General features: G+C 43.6%; 1 protein-coding gene and 1 long non-coding RNA gene across 2 annotated transcripts; one reads left to right on the top strand and one right to left on the bottom strand.

The window, feature by feature from the left end:
• Positions 1–909: 909 nt before the first annotated feature.
• On the top strand, positions 910–5,397 carry LOC308040351. The gene is made up of 3 exons (XR_013922117.1): positions 910–948; positions 1,644–1,759; positions 5,309–5,397. It is a non-coding gene; the product is annotated as an uncharacterized lncRNA (long non-coding RNA).
• Positions 5,398–7,981: 2,584 nt separating this feature from the next.
• RAB33B (RAB33B, member RAS oncogene family) lies at positions 7,982–18,182 on the bottom strand. Its single transcript, XM_080344313.1, has 2 exons — positions 17,818–18,182; positions 7,982–10,778 (listed from the first exon to the last, which is right to left on the bottom strand). The coding sequence occupies exons 1-2, from the start codon at positions 18,064–18,066 to the stop codon at positions 10,335–10,337; spliced, it is 693 nt and encodes a 230-aa protein (XP_080200439.1). The 5' UTR covers positions 18,067–18,182; the 3' UTR covers positions 7,982–10,334.
• Positions 18,183–23,225: the final 5,043 nt, after the last annotated feature.

The raw sequence follows: 23,225 nt of genomic DNA, 5'->3' as shown, positions 1-23,225 counted from the left end.
GATTTCTAAATGACAGACCTCCTTCCTTTCCAACTTTTGGCATCAGATGGGATGTCTGTGTATGGCTGGAGCAGGGAGTGTAAGTGGTAACAAGTGCTCATTGCAGTAAGAACAACTGTGTGATAATGTGCTCATGTAGACCCATGAGAGGTGCTGGCACAATAAGTTCAGAAGCGTTAAATTCTAAACATACCTGGAGGAAAACAGCTTGAAAAGCTTTAGCCACAGAAGTAAAGTGCTGGGTAGGTGTTGTATAGGAAAGGGATTAGATGCCAAAAGCCCATGTCATTTCGCCCTTTTGTTTGGGTATTGAAGTTAAATAGCAAAAAATACCACTCCTGGTAAGCAAGCAATTTTACTTAAGTGCTGCAGGACTTGGTTTTACTTCCTTTCACCTTCTTGCCAAGCTGGTCTATGTTACCACAGTGGAAATCTGAAGGGTCTTCTGGACGTTGCTTCTCCTCTATCTTGTATGAAAAGGCACAGACTTTTCGTGACAAAGTCTTGTTTGCCACTGGCCTGTAATAACCTGATGCGGCTTCCACGCAGGTATCTTGGTCTGTCACCTTTCTTTCCACACTCTCATACAAGGGCACACAACGACCCGCCCTCACCTGCGCGGGAAGAGGGGCCGGCGGACGGGCGCGCGCGGGATGAATGGGCGGCCCGCGATTGGGTGGAGTGGAAACGGGCGGGGAGCTGGGATTGGCGGGGTCAGGAGTCTAGGGCCGGGATTGGCTGGATGGGCGGGGCGGAGGCATTAAAAGGCGTGCGCTGGCAACACCAAGCGTCGGTGCAGTTGTCGCTCCGGGGGGTGAGGAGTGGTGCGGCCGCTCCGCCCGGGCGGGAGGCGGGTGGGGGAGGTTCAGTTCGAGCGGCCGGTGTCCCGAGGCGGGGAAGCGGGGCCCCGTCCTACCGGTTGCTACCTGCTTGGATCGGGCAGTGGAGGTCGGTGTGGGGCCGAGCGGCCCTCAGGGCCGGTGAGGCCCAGTGGGAGCTGGGGCGGGCGGGGGATGGGGGAGATGCGGGCAGTGCTGGCCGGGGCCGCGCGCGGCTCCCCGCGGGGCCGCGGATGGGGGGGCAGGGCCTAAATAATACAACTAGGAACAAAACTGCTGTTATTTTTTTATAAGTATAATGTAGAAAAATAACGTAATGAAGTTTTCCACGGGGACAGGTGCTGTCCCTCCCGTTTCCAAGCACTGCCCCTTCTCCCCCCGCACCTGGGCCGCGGGGCCACAGGTGGGTGCGCTCCCCCTTCTCCAATCACTCCGCCCAATCTGGGGGTTAAATGCTGCGTTTCCACAGCTTGGGAGCGGAGCCACGGGGCTGAGCCTCCGGGCCTGAGGAGCTGCCAAGGCGGGGCGGGCTCAGGGCTGTTCCCGGCACTCGGCTCTAGCGCTGCTCTCGGGGACGGGAAGCGGAAGCCGAGCGGCCCCGCCCAGGCCCCGAACACCGCTCGGGGGCGGGGCTGGGCAGGAGGGTGTCAGTCCCGAGTGGGCGGGGCACTGCCATCACGTGACCTAACAACGCATGGGATTGGCTGCGAGGGGGGAGGCGGGGCAAGGCGTTATTCAGAACGAGCCAATAAAGGCACTACTGGGGTAGTGATGACAGTGATTGATCTACGACCTTGTGAACAGCCCCCATCGCCGCACTGAGACAGGAGCAGCTTGTGGCAAGGAAGAGGTGGAGCCCGAGCCGGAACAGAGATTCTAGAGCTGAAGCTGAGGAGTCACAGAGCTGAAATCGTAATAAGGTACATAGGGCTAGTGCTGAAATACAGGCGGGGGGCTGGAGGGGAAGTGGTGTAGGAGCTGAAATACCTTAAGGCCGGAGCTGACATGACACAGAGCTAGAAATGAAATACTCTATGGCAGGGGCTAGAGCTGGAATAAAATCTATGGGCCGGAACTGGAAGAAACACTGCAGGGCTGGGGCTGAAATAAATAACATACCAGAGCTGGAGCTGAAGTAAAAGCTGCGAGGCTGGAGCTGAAACATCTCAGAGCTGAAATGAAGACCGGGGCTGTGGAGCTGAGAGAAACCCCATGGGGCTGGAGCTGAAATCAAGGTGCTGGGACAGGAGCTGGAGCTGAAACATCCCAGAGCTGGCTGCTTTCTTTTAATCCAGCAACCTGTGGCACATGCAAAACAGAGCCTTACAAGAGCTGAGAAAGGTTGGGAGTAGCAGTAATAATCGAAGTGTGGATATAGGCTGAAAACAGAAAGTGGTATTGGCCTGTAGCAAAAACATATATATCATATAACCAGTGCACAGCATGCACTTCTTGCAGTCAGTCTGCATGATTTCTTGATCCTTCCAACTTGAGATATTCTGTGATTCTCTGGCACCAACACTGCAGAAGTACGAGGAAACGTCTTTAGACTTTACTTGAGAGGGGAAAACCCATCAACGCAAGCAGCGTTTCCCAGCCCTCCCTATCAGCCTCTCTGTAAAGAACAACTGCTTTGTCCTGCACCTCTTCAGGCCAAGCTAACTGAAACACACTGCAAAACTTGCAGGTTTTTTAAATACCATTCTGAGCTATTGCACTAATGTCTGGTTTTGGTAGTTACAGCTTCAGTATTGCCAGAATTATTCTGTATTCTCTTTAATTGACATAGAATCATAGAATAACATATGTAGTCTTAATTTAAAACAAACAAAAACCCAAACCAACAAACAAAACCACAAAAAATCCCCACAAAGCTTCAGTTTGATGTTTTATCTTCTGACCTCTGTTCAATTCATCTTTTTAAATACACTCACCACATTTTAAAAAATCAATATTAGTTGCTGCGTATATATAGTGCTTACATTCCACCAGTACATGCAAATGTTGTTAAGCCCTTGCCCCCCACCCAACAAACATGAGACCAATTCAGGATTACGGCTGGTGTTCTCATTTGCCAAGTTCTTTGCCCTCTGTATCGCAGGCCTACCCAAAATGTGAGTATAAATGCAGACGCAAGAGCTCCCTGAACACAGGGAACGTCCTCCTGCCCACAGCAGCGTGGCAGAAAAGGCAGCAGGAGTCACGTCTGTGTCTCTTATTTTGCCTTGTGCAGGCAGCCTGGCAACCCTGTCTGAACCAAGACTTTTTACATCGAACAGCCCTTCACCAAAAAAGCCCAAGGGCTGGAGCTTTAAAGCAGATGCTGGCACTGGCCTCCCGGGTGTCTTGTACCACACAGTCACCTTGCTACCACAACAAAAAATTGTAATCGCGTACACACCTCCAGCCCTAGCAAAGTGTTGCATTACAATGCTAAAGTGTGCATGCCTATCATGTCAAAAAATATAGGTGTGAATACACAGATTTTCTGGTCATCATTTTAAATATATAAATCTTTATATACACACACATACACACACGCACACACACACATTACTTTGTGCAAAACTGAAATACAACTATTTAATCAAAGTTGAAACTTTTGAAAAAATTTAGCTCCAGATGCAGTTTGAGAACAGCAAAACTATCCCAAGCCTTAGAAGCCAACCACAAGGGCTGCCAGCACTGGGCTTTTCAAGAGCAGCATCACAGTGACTCAGATATCAGCTCAGCACTGAAGTCACTACTTCATGGTAGTCATGTGGATGAATTATCTCATACAGGAACTTGAAAACTCCTTCTGATTAGCAAAACAATTTTTATTTGCAGCTGAATCTTTGGTTGCTGGAGCCAGGAGCCCTTCATTGCCTCTAATTTGAGAGCAGGCTAAAAATATCGTGAAGTAAATAGAAAAGCTGTTGCATGTATTTTAGGGTCAGCTTAATCTTTTTCTCATTGTGTGCCCTTTCCGGAATAAGCAAAGCAGTGGGGAATGGGGGACTACAAAGGACAAGACACATTAAATTAATGTGTACAGTTTTTTTCTTACACCTTCATAAAATCCTAGCAGTCCCATCATCCCGTGGCCAGGGCTTCCAGTTTAACCTTTGTGTGTAGAAGACAACACAATCTTACTTGAACTTGTCTTCTGTCAGCTTTGTTCAGCAGCACTAACCTGTGGTTATTTTTTTCCCTTGATAAAGGCTGAAGATGAGGGGTTCAAAATGCAAAGGGGTTGAACCCCAAAAGAAGGGGTTCAAAATGCATTCAGCAGCCTGCACATCATCAAAATCCCGATGTCAGCCACCAGCAACACAGGGAGGGGGAAAACACAGGAGCTGAATGAAAGTGTCTCCAGCTCCAAGGGTCTGCACTAAAAGTGACAACCATGTCTCGGATAGGGCACTTGGCCATGGGAGAGGAAAAAGGGTCTTCAGACATGGCCTCTGCTTTATGACACGATTTAGATGCACAGTGTGATGTTTCTTAACGTAAATAACTGAAAATATTCATTTAGTGGAAGTTTACTGAATTGCCTCACCATGGAACTTTTTTCCTGCCTGTGACCTTCTCAAAGGGGCAATGTAAACAGTAAAAAAAAAACCCTTTTTTTTTTAAAAAAAGGAAGTGCTGAGCTAAGATCACAGTCTTATGACTCTTTTCGTACACTTACATTTACACTATTTGTCTCAATCCTTTTATTTAACACCTCTGTGCACACATGCATGCATGTGCATATGCATATGCACATCCATATGCATGCATGTACATGTGGGTATATAAAGATATAGCCTGTAATCACACAAGCTCTGTAGGCTCCATGTTATTGTGACTTACCACTGATTTTGCACGCTGATGGCTACATCTATGCAACACTTCTCTGGTTTTCGGTTTCAGTGTTTGATGGCATCTGAAACAGTCAATTTAAAAGAGCTTACAAATTGTTAAAAAGACAATGTCTATCCTTTTTTAAAAAAATGACACTCTGTATGCCTCCTACCAAAAATTGTTAGTATTAAATAAAAAGAAAAACCCCATCATTATCTTCTAAAATGAAGATGTGACTATCTAATGCACAGCTTTTACAGTCAAGCAGAGGCGGGGCTGTTGCTGTTAGTGTGCAGTCAGCTCTTTGCAGTACTGTGAAGAGTTGCTTGTTTTAAACCAGGACCTGACATGTATAGACTGTGCAGAACGAAACAGTACGATGGGCAGATAAAAGAAGAGAGAGCCCCCTTGAGATCTTCAGTGTTGTCAAATATAGTTACTTTTCCTTGATTCTCTGGAAGAAAGGAACTACCTGAAGATTCTGGTAGGGGTTGTTGTTTTTAAATGTGCGAATTCCATTTTCAAGCTCCATTACTTAATGGAAACACAGACCATGAGACCCAAGTGCACCCAACAGGTTTCAAAATAAGATGCAGAGACAGGAATCCAAAACATGTGCCCCACTCCTTTTTTTCTTACAGGCTTTTCAATTGAGGTGAGCACAGCCCGAGTCCAGATCGCATCTGCTGGCACTAAAACACAGTCTAACGGTGTGCTGACTACTCAGCCCCCTTACTCTGAGACTGACAGTCTTGCTGTCAAGCTCTTAGTTGGAACTACAGCCCACATCTCTGCTCCATGATCACCACTGTGCCGCCATCCCCAGGCCCCAGTCACCTTACATCAATTCCTGGTTTTTTTCAGGGGTGAGAAGAGCAAGCTGGGGAGAGGATTACAAATTTCTTGACATGGTCATTGGTATTGCTGGGAAATTTGCTTTTCATTAAATGATTGGCTAAGTACTCTATCATTCAAGACTCTCATTAATCAGGAGTGATTCAGCAAAGGCAAAAAATAACACATTTAGATAATACCTACTTGGAGCAGGATTACCCATCTCAGTGAGTGTCCCTGGATGGCCAGCAGCTTTTCCACACCTTCCTTTGGGCTCTGGAAGTGTGTTCCCAAACGACAGGGAGCTGCCTTCTGTAAGTACTTCAGTCCGTGTCAGCCCCTGTGGTGCTGAGAGGCTGCCCAGGGCCTAGCCGGTCCCAGGAGGTCACTGGACACCATTCTTTGTGTCACCCTCTCGATGTCACAGGCCCCACTGAGGTCTCCATTAGGCCTGATGAACAAGAGGCCTCCTTTGGGTGTGCAGTGTCAACAGGTGAAAATTAAAAAAAAATATAATTAAGAAAAAGGACACATGGCTCTACTTTTTATCTGGAATTTGAGATGTTACAACACATTGGTCAATGACCTTGAAAGCAGGACTCTGAAAAAGACCATTAGAATTATATATTCCAGAGGAAGTGAAAATGTTTACCAAGGAATATGACTGCCAAAACATTTATAAAAGCAATAAGTTAGCGGATGATCAGTCGGGGAAAACGTTAGTACCAGGTTACAGTTCAAAGGCGACAATTGTGCTATGTCACCCAGGATGAATCAGGTACCGAGTCTATGACCAGCTGCAAAATACAGCAGCTGCCCTTGCAGTGCATGATCAGCTCTTAAGGAGACAAAAGCAGCAATTTTTGGCCCAAGAGTGATCAAAGCCATAGGCAAGCACTACATGGATATTTTTTTTTCTGATTCCAGGTGGGAAAACCCCTGTGAGTCACAGATGAAGGTGGTAAAGGTCACAGAGGGAGTGGGAGGCCAGATTGCCTTTACCTTAATTCTTGCAGACTCCCACATTGCTCCCTTCCATCAAAGTCACAGCCTAACTAACTTTTAGATCACTAAGCCATATTTTAGAGATGAAATCAGATTAAAGTGAAAGACATTAGTTTCATTAGTGGTCCTCATCTATTCTTATCACATCTGGAAAGGTGTCTTTTAAAATTATTGGTTTATAAAGATGGAAAAAAATGACAATGGTGGAGCTATTTAAAGACTCTGTACTTTAGACCCTTTATTGGATTAGTAATAGTTTGGAGAGATTAGAGTACACATAAAAACAAAAACAAAACCCCAAACAAATATATTTTGATGCTTCTTAGCTATAGCATCATGAAGACACAAAAAAAAACAACCCACAAAACCAAGAAAATCCTAACGTGCAGCAAGTATCTGCACGAATACTAAGACACATCTAGAAATTATATGACAGCCTCTTGCCTTCCTAAGTTGGAAGTCACTTCCTTCCTAAGCAGTTCAATGAAGTAGGTGGTGTCAATGTGGGACAAGGGCTCACAACTGCATCACACTGTTGATTGTCTGTCAAGGTCTCTTCTGGTCATTCCCAGCGTCCAAAAGCAAAAACTATAGACATTCGGTAAACATTTTCTTTTAATCACCCTGTAGAATCAACAGCTCGTGTAAGCAGCGATGGCTGCAATTGTATTTAAAGACACAAAACACGTCTAAATAAAAGATGTTTTTACCTTTTTGTTTTTAATACATTATTAAGTGTAAAACTAGAAGAGAAGCATAAATAGGACAGTAGTGAAATAGTATGTAACACAAATTATCTGAGAGTTCCTGCGTGAGGAAAGGGCTATAATATTTACCAAAAAGCCAACTTAATTGCACTTGGATCCTTCCTCCTTGCATGCGCGCATGCACCTGAGCACACACAAACCTGCAAGGCTGTCTTTTGATGTAACAAAGAAGTCCCACCTTAGGTGAAGTTAAAAGGTTTTCTTTCTGAACATGATGTGAGACTAGGAGAAGGGGAATGGAGAAGACTCCTCTAGGGTCTTTATATACATTCAAAGGTCAGTAATTCCTTGGTTTAGAACTGTTGTATCACTTCCCATTGTTCTGGAATCTGAAATTAGTCCCAAACGTGCCCTAAAGCATCAGGTGGGCACTTCAGATGCTTCAAAGCAACTCAAGAAAGCACTGACAGTAGTCCAAGTATTGTGACAGCCTGTCACAAAATTGGCACCCACACATACAGAAAATATAAACTCTTTTTCCTCCCTTATAGTTTTTTTACAGATTTTACCAGAAGTCACATAATCATTCCTAATATAACTACTGAAAACAAGTGATAACCGTTTGTGGCAAAGCCAGTTTATTAGGTTTCTGGGATTGTGTCTTGCCCTCCCCCCAACACATACAAAATAACCCAACTTGACAATTTGGTAAAGTGAAAATACATATACAAAGTATTCAGTACTTTTGACACCGGTTTTGGAGGCAGAACATCACCACTGAAAGCCAGGAAGCGTACTGAATCCTGCACTAATGACCACATCACTTTTATGCCAGAACCATTACAACATGCTTTGTGCTGAAGACAAAATTACATACTTAAACATAGTTTCCGCACAATTTTAATGACATGAGGGCCCTTATTTACAGGTTGCGAATAACTCAAACCTTAACAGATTTTCAGATGTTTGAGATCAAATTTAACAGTAACATTGTAGCTACATAATGTCCTTACCTCAACCCCCAACCTGACTGACTTTAGAATTCTTCACTCTTTTTATTAAAAAAAAAAAACTAACCACAAACCAAAACAATAGAACATTTGCTGACATACACATAATTAAGAGGGATCCTTTTGAGAAAACGGATTAAGGACATGAGTGAAAAACAAATCGTCCAAGAGGACTGTAAACCATATTTATTTACAAATGATACACATAAATTTAAGGTTCTCTTCTTAAAAGAAAAAAAATCTTTTAAGATTAATCCATTTCTTAAAAAAACATTAAGGACACTAAGTGTTAAAAAGCTGATTGTTTCTGAAAGGACTGTAAACCAAATTCTAGTCATGTAAGGTTCAGAGTGAATACAAAAGTTCCCTTTTACAAATGTTTCATAAAATTACTGTCACAGTTGTAGCAGCTTTATACAGGAAAAAATATCATTTAGATTCTTTTTAAACATCTTAACCATATTAGACCAAATTGCTCTTTCTAAAGCTAGAAAAAAAGTCAATGCATCTTTCTTTTGTCAGTATAACTTGCAAAAGAATTACATCTTATTGACTGTAGTAGTTTAAGTAATACTAGTTATCTTGTTTCAATGATTTGTTGCTAACATGATCACTAGGATGGCAGCTTCTGAACTGCCCTTCCATTTAGTATCCAGTCAGTACCACACACTACACATTGCAAATAAAAAAAGTCTTCATCTTACTTCAACTCCTTCAAAAACCAAGTCACAAAACATTGTTTGACATGGCATATGAATGAAGTCACAGATTGCATTCTATGGCTTACATTTCTCTTTATGTAACTACATGCAACCTAGCACCATTTTTATTACAGAACTTCACCTTCAGACAGAACTGAAATAACATGGTTGCAATTATGGCCAGAAATGGTTCCAGAGGAGGAACTGCCCTCGTCTGACCCACCGCATTACCAATGCACAGCAGTAATGCCAAGGATGCCCGACCTACAGCCAATGACATTACACAGGCAGGTTTTAGCTCAAAAATCTGTAGCAGATGATGTACTTGGCAGATCTTCTCCACATTTCAAGACCTAATTCATTTTGTACTCAGAAGTATTTTAAGGAATTCTCATATTCCTAACATTTTGTCCTGAGCATTTCAATCCCTAAAATATGTTATCAAATTGGCTGAAAAAAGCTTTTTCAAGATATTTGAAAAGCATTCATCGTCAATAAAATCCTCTGAAACCCCCATCTTTGCAAACCAGTATGCTTTTGCCAACTTCATTCCATCTTTTATTCACTTGAGTGTTTTTACTTATCCTGGGACACTCAACTCAATTACAGTATCTTTATAAGTAATTCCTCATTGAATACTGAAGTTTTAGTCAGGTCAGAGAAGTTACGGACAGTTACAGTCCCAAATTTACCCCAAATCCTATGCTACAGTACTTTCCGTAAGAAGGAATGCATAGTTTAGTTTTACATGCTAATTATGAAAAATTAATGAAGTTTTAAGTATCAAATAATTGTTTAGAAGCAGGGACAAGTTGCCATGAAGAACCAGACAAAGTTTACAGAGGAATGGCAGGCCAAAAGCAGTTTCCACCTACACTGACAGCCCAAACTTTATCTGACAGTCTTAGGGTTTGTTTATTGAAATAAAAAGGTACTTGCTTAGCAATTTGCTAGCAATTTCCTACCAGTCACCAAATAGTCCTTCAAACATCAAAAACCTCCCCATTCGCTGACCCAAAAATCAACCTATCTGGCTGTCGCAAAACATTTTTTCCTACGTTATTCCAATGCAAGTAGCAACCAAAAATGTTAGTAAACTGGCTTACTATTTATAACCTTACCACAAGGGACGAGAACTATCTGAGGCAGCAAGAGCTCATGTAGAATTGCTTTGTCAAAACTTCACTTGAAAGTTTTCTTTCCCTTATATTTATAGTGAAACTTCAGTAATTCTGAAAGTACAATTACAAAGTGCAAGAACATGAGATGAGAATATCTACACCAGAAAAAATAAACACATTAAAGTGCCAAAGAGATTCGCTATAATTGTTACCAAAACCTGGAACTTTGCCAAGATCATAATTTTGAAGCATCTGCAAACAAGACAAGGTGACAGCTGACAAGAACCATTTAACACCAGCAGGTCACAGCAGGTTTTGGTTCAGGTTTTATATGTATTTCATCACGATCTGGGGGTTGACTAAGCATTAAGGGCTTGTGACTTTTAAGCTTGTGAGCCAGCGTCATAAATATGGCCTCCACATGGTCATTGTCATTGGGGTTTTTGGCAGAGGTTTCAAATAATGGCATACTGTGAGTATCAGCAAACTTCTGCGCCAAGTCCGTAGGTACCTGAATAGCACTTCTCAGGTCACACTTATTTCCAACAAGAATCCGTGGTATATCATTGGCAAGAAGGTGTTGTTTGCATTCCTCTATCCATGACGGCAGACTGTGAAAACTGGCAATGTTTGTCATATCGTATACAAACACAACAGCATGTACATTCCTGTAATAGTGCTGTACCATGCTCTTTCTGAAGCGCTCCTGGCCTGCTGTATCCCAGAGCTGGATCTGAAAAAGGAAAGACAGTGAGAGAAAAAAAAATGTTATTGCTCATGTTGGAAAATAACACAAATCACCTGTAGCTAAGGAAGTCACACATTCACAGAAGCCCACTCCTCTGAATTAATCCCACTGAAAAGTTTGTGCTGAAGAAAACTGTTGCTTTACACAGTATCAGCAACTTTTGCTTTCTAAGCTGCTCATAACTGAAGCTAGGAAGAAATTATGATGCAATTGGATCACAAATATGACCTCGTGAAAGTTTACGGGAGTATATATTTTGTAATATTTTTTACACAAATACTGAAGTCTTGCCAATACCCCTTTTATTTGAAGAAAGAACACGTATTCCACAGCACAACTCCTGGCTGACATGATTTTTATTGCCAAAAATAACATCATCTTCCTCAAACTTTTGTTCTTAGCATGAAGTTTACTGCCTATTGTGTTACTCTATAATAGGAAGAAATCAAATCATGTGTATGTAACAATAACATCAACAAGAACAGGACAAAGAAATCTTTCTCCACAGTGTATCTCTTGGAATTAAACTCTCCTGTGACAAACCTGTAACTTAAGCTTATTTAACTCTTAAGCTAGGACCATACTGTGGGTTTGTAGTATCAAAGCATGCACAAAAGTGAAAATAAATAAATAAAATAATGCATACATAAAAAATCATGCATAAACCTCCTTTTAGCTTAATATAATGCTCATGTTACCAACTATGCATCATTTTGTCCCAAAGAGACTGAACATATTTGCTTGAAGCTTAGTCAGCGTAACGGATAAAAAAAAAAAAAAAAATCAGAAGAACTGAAAGCTTTCAAACTTCTCAGGTCTAGATTAAAACAAAACAAGCTTTGAAGCACAAGCAGATGTAAACAATAGTAAAAGTCTGAAATGGATGAATCATCCTGGTACAATGGAAGCTTGGAGTCCTCAGATGTGCAGAGTACACTACAGAATTGTGCACTTACTGGGCATGGTGCTATTTTCACAAACTTGCCCTCCAGAAGACATGGGACTGCACTATACAGAAGTCAGAGCCAATGCACCTTTACACCAGGTTACCTGTACAGGGAAATACACTGGTGTGTGGCTCTGTCACACACACCTTAGCGATGGTGTTATTATAACACTGAAAGACAACATTTGATTCCTTGGGTCAAAGTCTGCCAGGGGAAATTTAGGCTGGATATTAGGAAGAAATTCTTTAAAGAGAGAGTGGTCAGGCATTGGAACGGCCTGCCCAGGGAGGTGGTGGACTCGCCGTCCCTGGAGGTTTTTAAAGTGAGGCTGGACATGGCACTTAGTGCCATGATCTAGTAAACAGACTAGAGTTGGACCAAGGGTTGGACTCGATGATCTCTGAGGTCTTTTCCAACCCAGTCGATTCTGTGATTCTGTGAAAGCTGAGTCCCAGTTTCCTGCCCATCCTGCACAGCTGAGCCAGTTTGATTAATACTTCAGCTTTTAACTTTTGAGCAGGAAACGTCAGAAAGAAATGTTTCCTCCCTGGGAACGAAAGGAGTTTCTTTTCAGATTCAGAATTCACAGAATATTAAATGTTCTGTAAATGATGAAGGTTCATTTAAAATTCAGTCTGTTGCCATGAAAGGTGCAGCCAATATCTTGATTAAATTGTTCTCCCATTACCATAGTTCTGCATTCCTTTGATCCAAATGTTTCTGTAAAACTTATTTAGAAATTGCAAGTGTCTTGAAAGTTGCCTCGTTTACCATTTTACCAGTGACTCGGGGCAGGGGGGGGGGAAGAAACCCAAGTGCCAGGGAACTTTGCTTGATGGCAAGAAGCTAAGATGCATCACTGATAGGGAGGAAGATTACAGTATCACATCTTTTTTTTTTTTTTTTTTTAAATCTGGAAGAGTAAAAATAGGGTGAAACTCAACACAAGCAGATGCAAAGTCTTGGTAACAGTGACTAACAATAAACACTTTTCCTACAACTGTAGGATTCATCAGCTTGGAAATTATTAAAACAGATGATGATCCAGATACACAAGTCAATCATAGGACATTATGAATCACCAGCATGATAGAGAAGGAAAAAGAGTAAACGACGTTTCAGGATGATGTGACTTTTTCTGCAATATTATGTTCAACTGTGATAACCCATCCTCAAGAAAAATTCAGACTGCAGCAGGCGGAAATGGCAGTTACTGGTTTCATCAGGGGAACTGAGAATTTACATGAGAACATCAGAACAGCTTGGTTCCTGTAGTCTAGTCCAGTTCTAGTCCAGCTTCTGACCCACAGACTTATAAAGATCCACGTCCTGCTTCTGAAAGATTATTAAGTACTGCTTTATTAAGATCATTAAGAAAAGCAAGGCAAGTCACCCTAGCCCCTGACCGCAGGAAACGGTAGGCAGTTGCAATCCACCTCATTTCAGAGCAAATACTCACTTTTTGCCAACTCTATTATACTGCAAACACAATGGACTGCATTTCCGTGGTCTGTTAAGGCAGTCTAGACAATCAGATTAAATACAGGCACCTAAGTGTGGGCAAGATTCATTCACCTGCCCAGGTAATAGATACTTCTAGATCCATGCACTTATAAAATATTATAAAGTCAGGAAACTTAAGGAAAAATTTCATTAATTTGGAATTTGTCAAATTAAAGAGAAAACAAAGAAGCACAGCCTGTTGTAATCCTTATGTTCCAACAACATGTTAAGGAATCACTATACATAATCTTGGAAGATGCTATATGAAATTAATTTAAAGAGGAAGCTCATTATCACAGGCAGATGTGAGCTTGTACTTCTCTCCCCACCTCATTCTGAGAGCAGAAATCAGTCATGCTTCAGTCAAGCACAGATCCGCATGTGTATTGCCAACCTTGGGTAGAAAAGGGGCAACTACATTAAAGAGTTATGTATCTTCCAAGTTTAGCTTAAACTATAGTTCCTCCTAATTTTTATCTATATGCACCTTTCAAGCTTGAAGGGTATTATCTCAAATTAAAAATGTTTGTATTCTTGGCATGGAATCATTTGTACTGAGGCAAATCCTTCCCCAAGACTGAAAGTTTCACACTTCAGAGGTTTATTTTTTTCCTCTTACCAGGTGAACTTGAAGAGATAATTCAATTTCTGCCCCCTCCAAAATATTTGCCCTACTGAAAAACAGCACTGAAAATATTCATGTTAATAGATGTACAGCGATAAATTAAGATTATTGTTTCATTATTATTTCAATACTATCCATCTTCAAGGGAGCACAGTGTTATAATAGCCCTTTAAAATGTGTGATTTGAAAATCTGGTTTAACAATATAATCCAGCTAATAAAACCGTGGACAGAATCACTTTGTCACACACCCTAGGGAAGACAAACAGTACTTAAATATATCAACTCAGCTATCACCTCCTACCTTCTAACTCCTTTTTGTGGATCCAGAAAAGCTGTTTTCTAAACAAGGACTCCCTTAGCATGCACGGCTTATAACACACTGGTAAAAACATAACTGGCCTTTAAAAAAGACAAAATCGTAAACTACGTCTCCTCTTACAAGATGAGGGAAAAAAAAACAACTGAAGAGCTCCAAGGTCTGGAACATGATGTTTGGATTTTCTTCTTTGAATTTAATTTGCATCCTTTGCTCTTTTAATGTAGGTCAGTAAACAGTGACATCATTGTTTTCATTGATTTTCAATGCTTACATCAATTTAGAAAAAGGAAGATTTAGAATGCAAAAAAAATAATTTGTTGAAAATGTCAATACATTCATCACATCTAGGCATGTTTCATATGAAGCTGTTAGCCCACTGTACAAGGTACAAAGGAATACCCGTGTCCCTATGTCCTGGAATCCCGCAGAATTCCTGTTTGGGAGAGCCCCGGTGAGAAGAACTGTGCTTGTGTTCCTGCCAATGACACAGCGTTTTTCCAGCTGCAGGAGAAATGCTCAGTACTGTGGCAGCACAATAATGACCATCCAGCTGGCTGGGGGAAGGGAAAAGAGAGAAGACACTACTTTGTAATCTCCTTCAATGCAAGAGGAAAAATTCCTCTGCTCAGCAAGCCCTTCAGGGCACAGCAAGAACAGCAGTAAATCGGTTCATCTGAGCTTCTCTTTTTCCTGGCTCAACAGGCATTGCTGGAGCTCACTGCTATGAGCGAGAAAGGTAAAGGTGTGTAAGAGAGGGGTGCCAAAAACCAAAAACTGATGCATACTTGATGACGCACAGCATCCTCCTAAGAGATACTGTCCTGGTCATAATGATAAAGTTTATTCCTTCTAAAGCTGAGACAGAACTTCTGGGAAAATAACGTGCCTCTGAAGACCCTCCTTCGGTTCTCCACCTCCTTCAACCAGAACTGTGTATTCAACAGGTAATATTCTCAGCAAAACAACCTACCACAACATACATAACAAAATGGCACGATAATTTGTGTGAAGCATCTCAGAACCATGTATTAGACTACATTCTTCTTCACTTTTCTCCAGCAAAAGCCAGGCATAACCCAGAGCTGGTGAAAATGTCAGTTGATAAGTACTGACAAGAAGGTACGTCCCCTCAGAAGGTTTTCTCCTCAGTCATGGACAGCAACAGATTAGGGAGTGCAGAATCTGAGCTATCAGCCAAAGAAGATATTCAGTGGTTTTATAAAGCAAAAGAGTAACAGAGACTCACTCATTTTTCTTTTTTAGTTAAAAAGAAGGAAACAGGGTGAAAAAAAGCCACAAGAGAATGAAAGTAAATGGACTTACATACCCTATGCAATTTCCTTAATGAGTAAGCAAGAAAGAGCTATAGCTTTCAGCTACATGACTGTAAGCCGTAAACTACAATTCCAAGACTACTGTTATTCCACTTTTCTACACATTATTAAACTTGGTTATAGAAACAAACCCTAACACAGAAGCAGAAGGGAATTCTGCTTAAGACCATGCTACTCCTAGTAAACAAATAGCATTTGTAAGCAGCCAGTGGTCTAAACTGCAAATGACTATTACGATCTTCACTAGCACTACCAGGCAGACCAGGTATATTTTACATACTTTTAAAATTTGCTGTACAGTGCAAAGACAGCAAAAGAGCACTTTTTCCTCCCATTCAATTTTTCACTAAATTTAATTTTGAGGACTAAGCTTTAGCTAAACCTATAATCAGACTCAAAAACAGCGTTCAAATGTGAGTAGGTATCCAATCTGTCACTGTCCAGTTCTGTATCACATTGCCCTAAACATGAAGCAATCTTAAGAGAACCCTAAAAAAGATAACTTGTAAGACATTGCCATCAATGATGTAGCAGTTCACTCCTGAACAATGGAACATAATTCATTATTTTCAATAGCTTCACTCTAAACTTTTGCTTTAAAAATACCTGCTTTTTAAAACTGATTCTAATCCCCTACATAATTTTAGTCTTTTTCTTCCACCTTCGCTTGTCTGAAGTTGTCTTTCAGATTTATTTTTGCATGACAAACGTAATTTATTTTTAAAAGTATTTCAGATTTTTGTGATAGTAATTCTTTTAACATTTTTAAAGCAAAATGCCTTGTAACAGTGGCATCTGCACAGCTTTGTGGATTTGAAGGTTAAGCCAACTAAGGTTGATCCTTGATAAACACAGAAGCAGAACTTCTGGGAGGCAACAAGCTCCTGATGCCAGGCACAGGCAACACTAAAATACTTGAAAATAATACACCTACCTAGAAGTCCATTTAAAGGAGAAATTATTGATTAACACAAGCCAAAAGCTGCACAAAGATTTGGCCTATGCCAGAAATTTTTCATTGCCATCATTGAAACCTACCTAGTAATTACACTTCCAGTAGGACCAAGGCAAAATAGTTTTAAACAAAGTTGCACAGCAGACACAGTCGAGGCTCCTGGCTGTGTAACACACCACACCGAACTCCCAGGGTCCGGAGGTGTGACATGAGAGCCTGACACCCCAACATGCAGCACCACACTTATGAGTGGCACAGCAGCAAGGGAGCCCGGGGTGTCCGGTCCTCTGGCCAGCCATGCGCCGGTGTGGCAGCTGCACATCCCCCAGATGTGGAGCCTTCAATGGGGCAGCTGATGGCTCTTTTGGCACCTTTTGTGCCTCATTGTGCCTGTCCCTAGTACACACCTAGGGTGGCACCAAGGTGCTGACCATCCCCTACCTCCCCTACCCCAGGGCAGAGTGACTTCACCTCCACCAGCTGGTGGGGCAGGAGGGGTGGACCCTCAGTCAATTGACAGGGTCGTTAACAGAAGAGGTGCCCAGAGTACCTGGAAAGCTTTTGGACCATGTTGTCATGCCCACAGCCACATCTGACCAGACTATAAAACAGGGTCTCCACCGAAGACCCCCTTTGGAGTGGTCTTCTTGGAGCAGCAGGTCTGTGAACTGGAGCCCTTTCCTTAGACTGGGACACCGTCTAAGGAGACTTCCCGGGATTGAGAGCGCCTCACGTCCTCGTTTGGGTGAGTGGTAATCTACTGGATATATCCTTGAATGAGCCTTTGCCCAATCCAGGTGTATGATTATTTCTTGTGGGTACCCTGGAGTCAGAGGGCTCTGTTTTGTTTCTTGTGAGTGTGTGCATGCACACTACGGATCTTCATTATTCTTACGTTGCTGTACCCCAATAATCTCCTCAACTGATACCTGAACCTGTATTTTACGTTGTATTAGTGCTAACGAACTGTATACACCCTGTTTCTGGTCGGTTTACCGGCTGCGCTTTTCCAGCCAGAATAAAGTCGGGTTTGGAACTTGTTGTCCGCCTAAAACTGCCTTAGGGGTGCCTCTGTGACAGCGGCGGCTGCCCGCTGGTGCGCTGTTCAGGGGCCTGTCACCCGCCAGCCCCCGCGTCTCCCCCGCCTCTCGCTGCCGCTGCCTACGGGGTGCCAGAGCCCTGCGCCGGGCTGGGGCTGCTCCCTCCTGCCAGCCCCTGGGGCCCGGCGGGCCGGCCGGAGGCCAGCGGCGGCCGCGCTCCCGAGCGGGCGGTCTCGGCCGGGGCTGGCGGGGCCGGGGCTGGCGGGGCCAGGGCTGGCGGGGCCGGGGTGCGGCGGTACCTTGATGCGCTCGCCGTCGATGGTGACGGCGCGCTCGCGGAAGTCCACGCCGATGGTGGCCTCGGTGCGCTGCGGGAAGCGGCCGGCGCAGAAGCGGTAGGTGAGGCACGTCTTGCCCACGTTGGAGTCCCCGATGACGATGATCTTGAAGATGCGGGAGCGGGCGGGGGGCAGCCCGCCGGGGAGCGCGCCGCTGCCCGTCAGGCTCAGCTCCAGCGAGGACTCCAGGTCGGCCGCCGCGGCCATCATCGTTCCGCGGGCCCGGGCGGACGGGGACGCGGCTGCGGCCGGGCAGGGACCGCCCGCCCCGTTCCGCCTCCGCGGGCTCCTCCTCCCGCCCGCGCGCCGGGGCCCGTTAACCGCCGCGGCCCGGGAGCCAACAGCCACCCGCCGCGCGCGCTCCCGGCAGCTCAGCGCCGCGCCACGTCACGTCACGCTTGGTCCCGCCCACCGGCTGGCGGCGCCGGCGCGCGGAGATCTCGCGGGAGCGCGGCGCTGCCGTTTCCTCCGCCAATCACCGGGCGCCGGCTGACACGCGCGCGGCCGGTGTCGCGGTGTCAATCACAGAATGTCAGTGACTGGAAGGGACCTCGAAAGCTCATCCAGTCCAGTCCCCTGCCGGAGCAGGAACACCAGATGAGGTTACACAGGAAGGTGTCCAAGAGCTGCACGACATTTCCGTCCAGACCCAAGTGGCCAAGCGGTGTTTTGAGCACTGCAGACCCAGTCTCGCAGCAATCCCGGTTCCCACGAGCTGGGAGTCAAGTGGGTCCTCCTGTTAATCCACCGCTTGTAAAGCTTCAGGTGCCGCCTTTAGCACTAAAGGCCCAGTTTTTCTCTGTCCATGTTTGGCAGATTCTCATGGCAGGGGATGGCAGGTTCCCATTGTTAGCAAAAAGGACACATAACCACGGACGTAGTTATATGCGGTGCTTTTATTCCAGCGCTGGGAAACCAGGGGTTCGCACCCAAAGCTGGCTTCGACCACCGATTCAAAACTCACTACATTTATACAACTTAGTTACATACATATTCATCACAACTCTTAACAACCATTAGCATATTCCACACCTATTCTAACACAAACTGTCTATCTAAGCGATGCTAAGTAACATTCGCATGTTTATCAGCTATTTCTAAGTTACCTGTTTTAAGAGAATATGTCATAAATCTATGTCAATTTGAAGAATAGGGTACGGTTATATAAGACCATGCTTGAATGCACATCTCCCTGGACACAGTCCGAAAACTTCAAAATAAGGTAAAAATCTTGGATACAGCATCTTAGATACAGTTTACTAAACCAAGAACCTTAGATACAGTTATATAGTTTACAAAACTAAGAATCTTAGATACGGTTTGCAAAACAGAAAACTAATTCAACCATAGGAAAACTAATTTCAACTATAAGATGCAAAACTTATTTCAACTATAAGATGTAAAAACTAATTCAACTATAACACCATCAGACTAAGACGATGATGCTGTGCCCAGGGGATGAAGCCTGTTGTTATCCAGACAAACTAAAACATACACTGATCTGAACATTAAACCCCCAATCCCTCATCAGGCACGCAACAAGAATAAAATCCAAGCGCAAGCCAGAAATGGATATACTTTTATTTGTTTAATTTTCATTAAGGCTTTTAGTTTTATAGTTTTGACAAGAACAAGGGGACAGAAGTGAATGAGAAAGTCACATTCCAGTAACTGGCAGTAAAAACAACCTTGTCAAAATTTTATTTCAATGTAAAGACAGATTAAACATTTGACTTGGTCAAATGGTTGTCACAGAGAAGAGCCTGGCTCCATCCTCGTGACACTCACCCTTTACATGTTTATAAACATGAATGAGTCACCCCTCAGTCTCCCCCAAGCTAAAGAGCCCCATTGTGAGTGAAAAATCCCGCACTAACGCCGTGAGTCAGCCAGTGGCACGAGCCAGTTAAATGAAAAATAATTTAACCCCTACAGCAAAAAGCAAACGTCAATTGTGGTAAAGAACAGACCTGTTACCCTAGTGGTGGGTCCCTGGTTGGCAAACTGATGGGTGAGCCGGGATTCCTCCTGTTTGGATCAGATACCTAATGATAGCCATTGGGAGCCCTCTTTATCCTGTGACATACGCCCCTCTGGCTACCTAGGACTTCTGCCTGCACAAATCCGATCAGAAATGATCTGTGGATCATTGCTCCCTGTAGAGCAACCGTCAAGTGGTTGAAGGATAGTGCTTTGAGCAGCCTCTCATTGCTCAAATATAAAAACAATAGGCTAGATCCGAAAAACAACAATAAAAACGCACAAACCCAAATCATCCTGAGTGCAGAGAAACTTTCCTTATAACCTGCGCAGAGGAGTTAGTGTCCATCTCAGAGTGTAATGTAAAAAAACAAACAAAAAAACCAATTCAGACTGTATCGAAACCTTGTGCCCTGAGAAAGGAACCACTTACTACAGTCAACACAGCACTCCAGACCAGAGAGTGTTTAGGTCTCAGCCATTGTTATTCCCCTTTCCTCCTCCCTTGGACCAACCTACTTCAAGGCTGTAGAAGAGTGTCTCCACCTGTAGCCTCCTCCTGAGACAAGGTGCCTTAATTTTTGCTGTCAAATTATTCTGTCAAAGAGAAGGAGTAATTCTTTTCTGGTCACAGGAAGGCAAGGAGGTTGTGCCACCTTTAGGTTCCTGCTGTCTCTCCTATAGAACTGCTCCTTTTTGCAGCCAGCATGTAAAACGTGTTTTGCTGAGGAGAAGAACCACAAGCGTGTCTCTATATATAGATCTTATGGTTAAAGAGGTGGGGAAATCCTAATTCTAGTGGGGAGTGCTCTAATTTGGGCTCTGGCTAGCATGCTAGAATGAGGGTTCAAACAGCTGTTGGGAAGGGTCTGCCAGCAGCTCACGTAACTCAGTGTGGTCTGGGTTACACCAAGAGTGCCGAAGCGAGTTATAATTACACCTGAGCTCTTCAGCAGCTCCGAATATCTTTTATTTCAATGAGGAAAGGGGGGTGGTCAGTAGGTCAAGAGAGGTTCTCCTGCCCCTCTACTCTGCCCTGGTGAGACCACACCTGGAATATTGTGTCCAGTTCTGGGCCCTTCAGTTCCAGAAGGACAGGGAACTGCTGGAGAGGGTCCAGCACAGGGCAACAAAGATGATTAAGGGAGTGGAACATCTCCCCTATGAGGAAAGGCTGAGGGAGCTGGGTCTCTTTAGCTTGGAGAAGAGGAGACTGAGGGGTGACCTCATTAATGTTTACAGATATATAAAGGGTGAGTGTCACGAGGATGGAGCCAGGCTCTTCTCGGTGACAACCAATGATAGGACAAGGGGTAATGGGTGCAAACTGGAACACAAGAGGTTCCACTTAAATATGAGAAGAAACTTGTTCACAGTGAGGGTGACAGAGCACTGGAACAGGCTGCCCAGGGGGGCTGTGGAGTCTCCTTCTCTGGAGGCATTCAAAACCCACCTGGACACCTTCCTGTGTAACCTCATCTGGGTGTTCCTGCTCCGGCAGGGGGATTGGACTGGATGATCTTTCGAGGTCCCTTCCAAGCCCTGACATTTTGTGATTCTGTGTGACTCTTTAAATGGCAGAATCTACGCACCATCTAGTGGCCAAACGCATTCTTAGTCCCTAGATTTTTACACTCTGCATTTTACACAGACACCCCCAACACCCTACCTGTGACTGCCTCTAAAAACTGTCAGCAGCTGCCTCAGTTTCTGTTTTGTTAGCCCTAAGACAGGCAGAACTGTCTTCACAGGGATGCACTTGGAGACAGCTGGCCCCTGAAGAATGGACTTGGAGGGAACACCTCCTGAGAGCCCCCATCTGCTGACACTCCTGTTGCAGAGGGGCTACCTTAGATTTTGCTCAGGGATCTGAGTGCAAGTGCTCTTTACTCAAAAGAATTCACGGTTCTTCCAGGGGAGAAGACAAAATCCCGCGTGCAGCTAACAAAGCTCCTCATTCACTCAAAGGAGTGGTACTCAGTGTTTGCCCCACTCCTCTCGCAGCCGTGTCTTAGCTTGAGCCATTGAAAGTACGTGTGTGGGTTTTAACTGCCCTTGCTCAACTCATCTCTTAACTCCAGTCACGAGAATTCCTCATCAGCCTTAACAAATCGGTAAGAAAGCAGTGATTTGGCACAAATCTCTTTGCAAATTCTACATAAAGAGAAGGAGGATCATACAATTCCTTGGAGTTCCTCAGCAGTGAAACAGTAGGCTACAAGGCCAGATCTTCTTAATTAGATATGGCTTAAAAAATGACGGCTAATGCAGTAACTCCCATTGAGGGTGATCTCAGGAGAATCTTTTGGGCTTAAGTCACTTTTACATGAGCTATTTCTGTGTAGTACTGGAAATTTCTTCACTTCTGATATATATGCAGTGATAAAGATGTTGATTAGATCATTACACTTCATCCAGCATGGACTATTTCTGGATGTGCCTTTCTAATATTGGAGAGTAGCAAATCCAGTTGAATTTATCTATGGTAACATTATAAATTAAAAATGCTTCTTGCTATACAAGCATTTGAAAAAGCTTTTGTTTTTATTCTTTTGCCAGGACAAGTTCTTTTAATATGCCATTTGGATGTGTTCAGTGAATGAACGCACAAGAGCCTAAGTTCACAGTTATTATTTTTTAGCAGATGTAGAAGTCTCTAAGGAAGGGGATTCTGAAAATAGATGCAAGTCTCCGAACTTGCTCAGCATTTCAAGAATAGTTATTTCCGTCTTCCCTTGAAGACACATTTTAACTTGTCAGTCCCATGAAAATGCAAACTGTTCAATATCTAAAAATTATGTCTGCTGGGTTTTAAGTTAAGGAGCAAATCAGGAAAAAAAGTGTAAGTCTAAGCCTGTCTCATGTAGCTGCTTGTGCTCTGAAGGGATCGAAAACTTTCCATGTGCATCCCTTTGATCCTGGTAGTTTAACGACAGGCAGTTGAAAAATGCTTTAATGTTTCTACAGATATACTGTACTACTGCCTTCTGAATTCCTCTGGGACCTTTGTCCTTTTGTGTGAGCCCTCACATACTCCATTTTTTTTTCAGGGAAAAGTCCTGTAGTTTTGCAAGGAAAAGTTCCACTACTGCAAGACTTGACTCTGCAAGTCTAAGAAGAGTTTGACCTCCCATTAAATTAAATTTATGCCAAAACACTGATGGCAGAAATGTTTCAGCCACAAAGGACAGCTTTTAGAAGGTAGCAGTTAAGGACCCTGTACATTGGGTTCTTAGAGCAGACTGAAAAAGCAAGTATTGATATACCCTGCTGAAATCACAAAGTCAAATGTTTAATCTGTCTTTACATTGAAATAAAATTTTGACATGGTTGTTTTTACTGCCAGTTACTGGAATGTGACTTTCTCATTCACTTCTGTCCCCTTGTTC

The sequence above is a fragment of the Nesoenas mayeri genome (assembly GCF_963082525.1).
Source record: "Nesoenas mayeri genome assembly, chromosome: 4".
NCBI classification, from domain to species: domain Eukaryota; kingdom Metazoa; phylum Chordata; class Aves; order Columbiformes; family Columbidae; genus Nesoenas; species Nesoenas mayeri.
This window is presented reverse-complemented; position numbering and strand designations above follow the sequence as displayed.

What these genes read in the sequence shown, in the direction of transcription:
- RAB33B (XM_080344313.1), bottom strand. Translation starts at nt 18,066, where the DNA reads ATGATGGCCGCGGCGGCCGACCTGGAGTCCTCGCTGGAGCTGAGCCTG. An exon ending in TCGACGGCGAGCGCATCAAG is followed by an intron (nt 10,779 to 17,817) that starts GTACCGCCGCAC and finishes TTCCTTTTTCAG; the next exon opens with ATCCAGCTCTGGGATACAGC.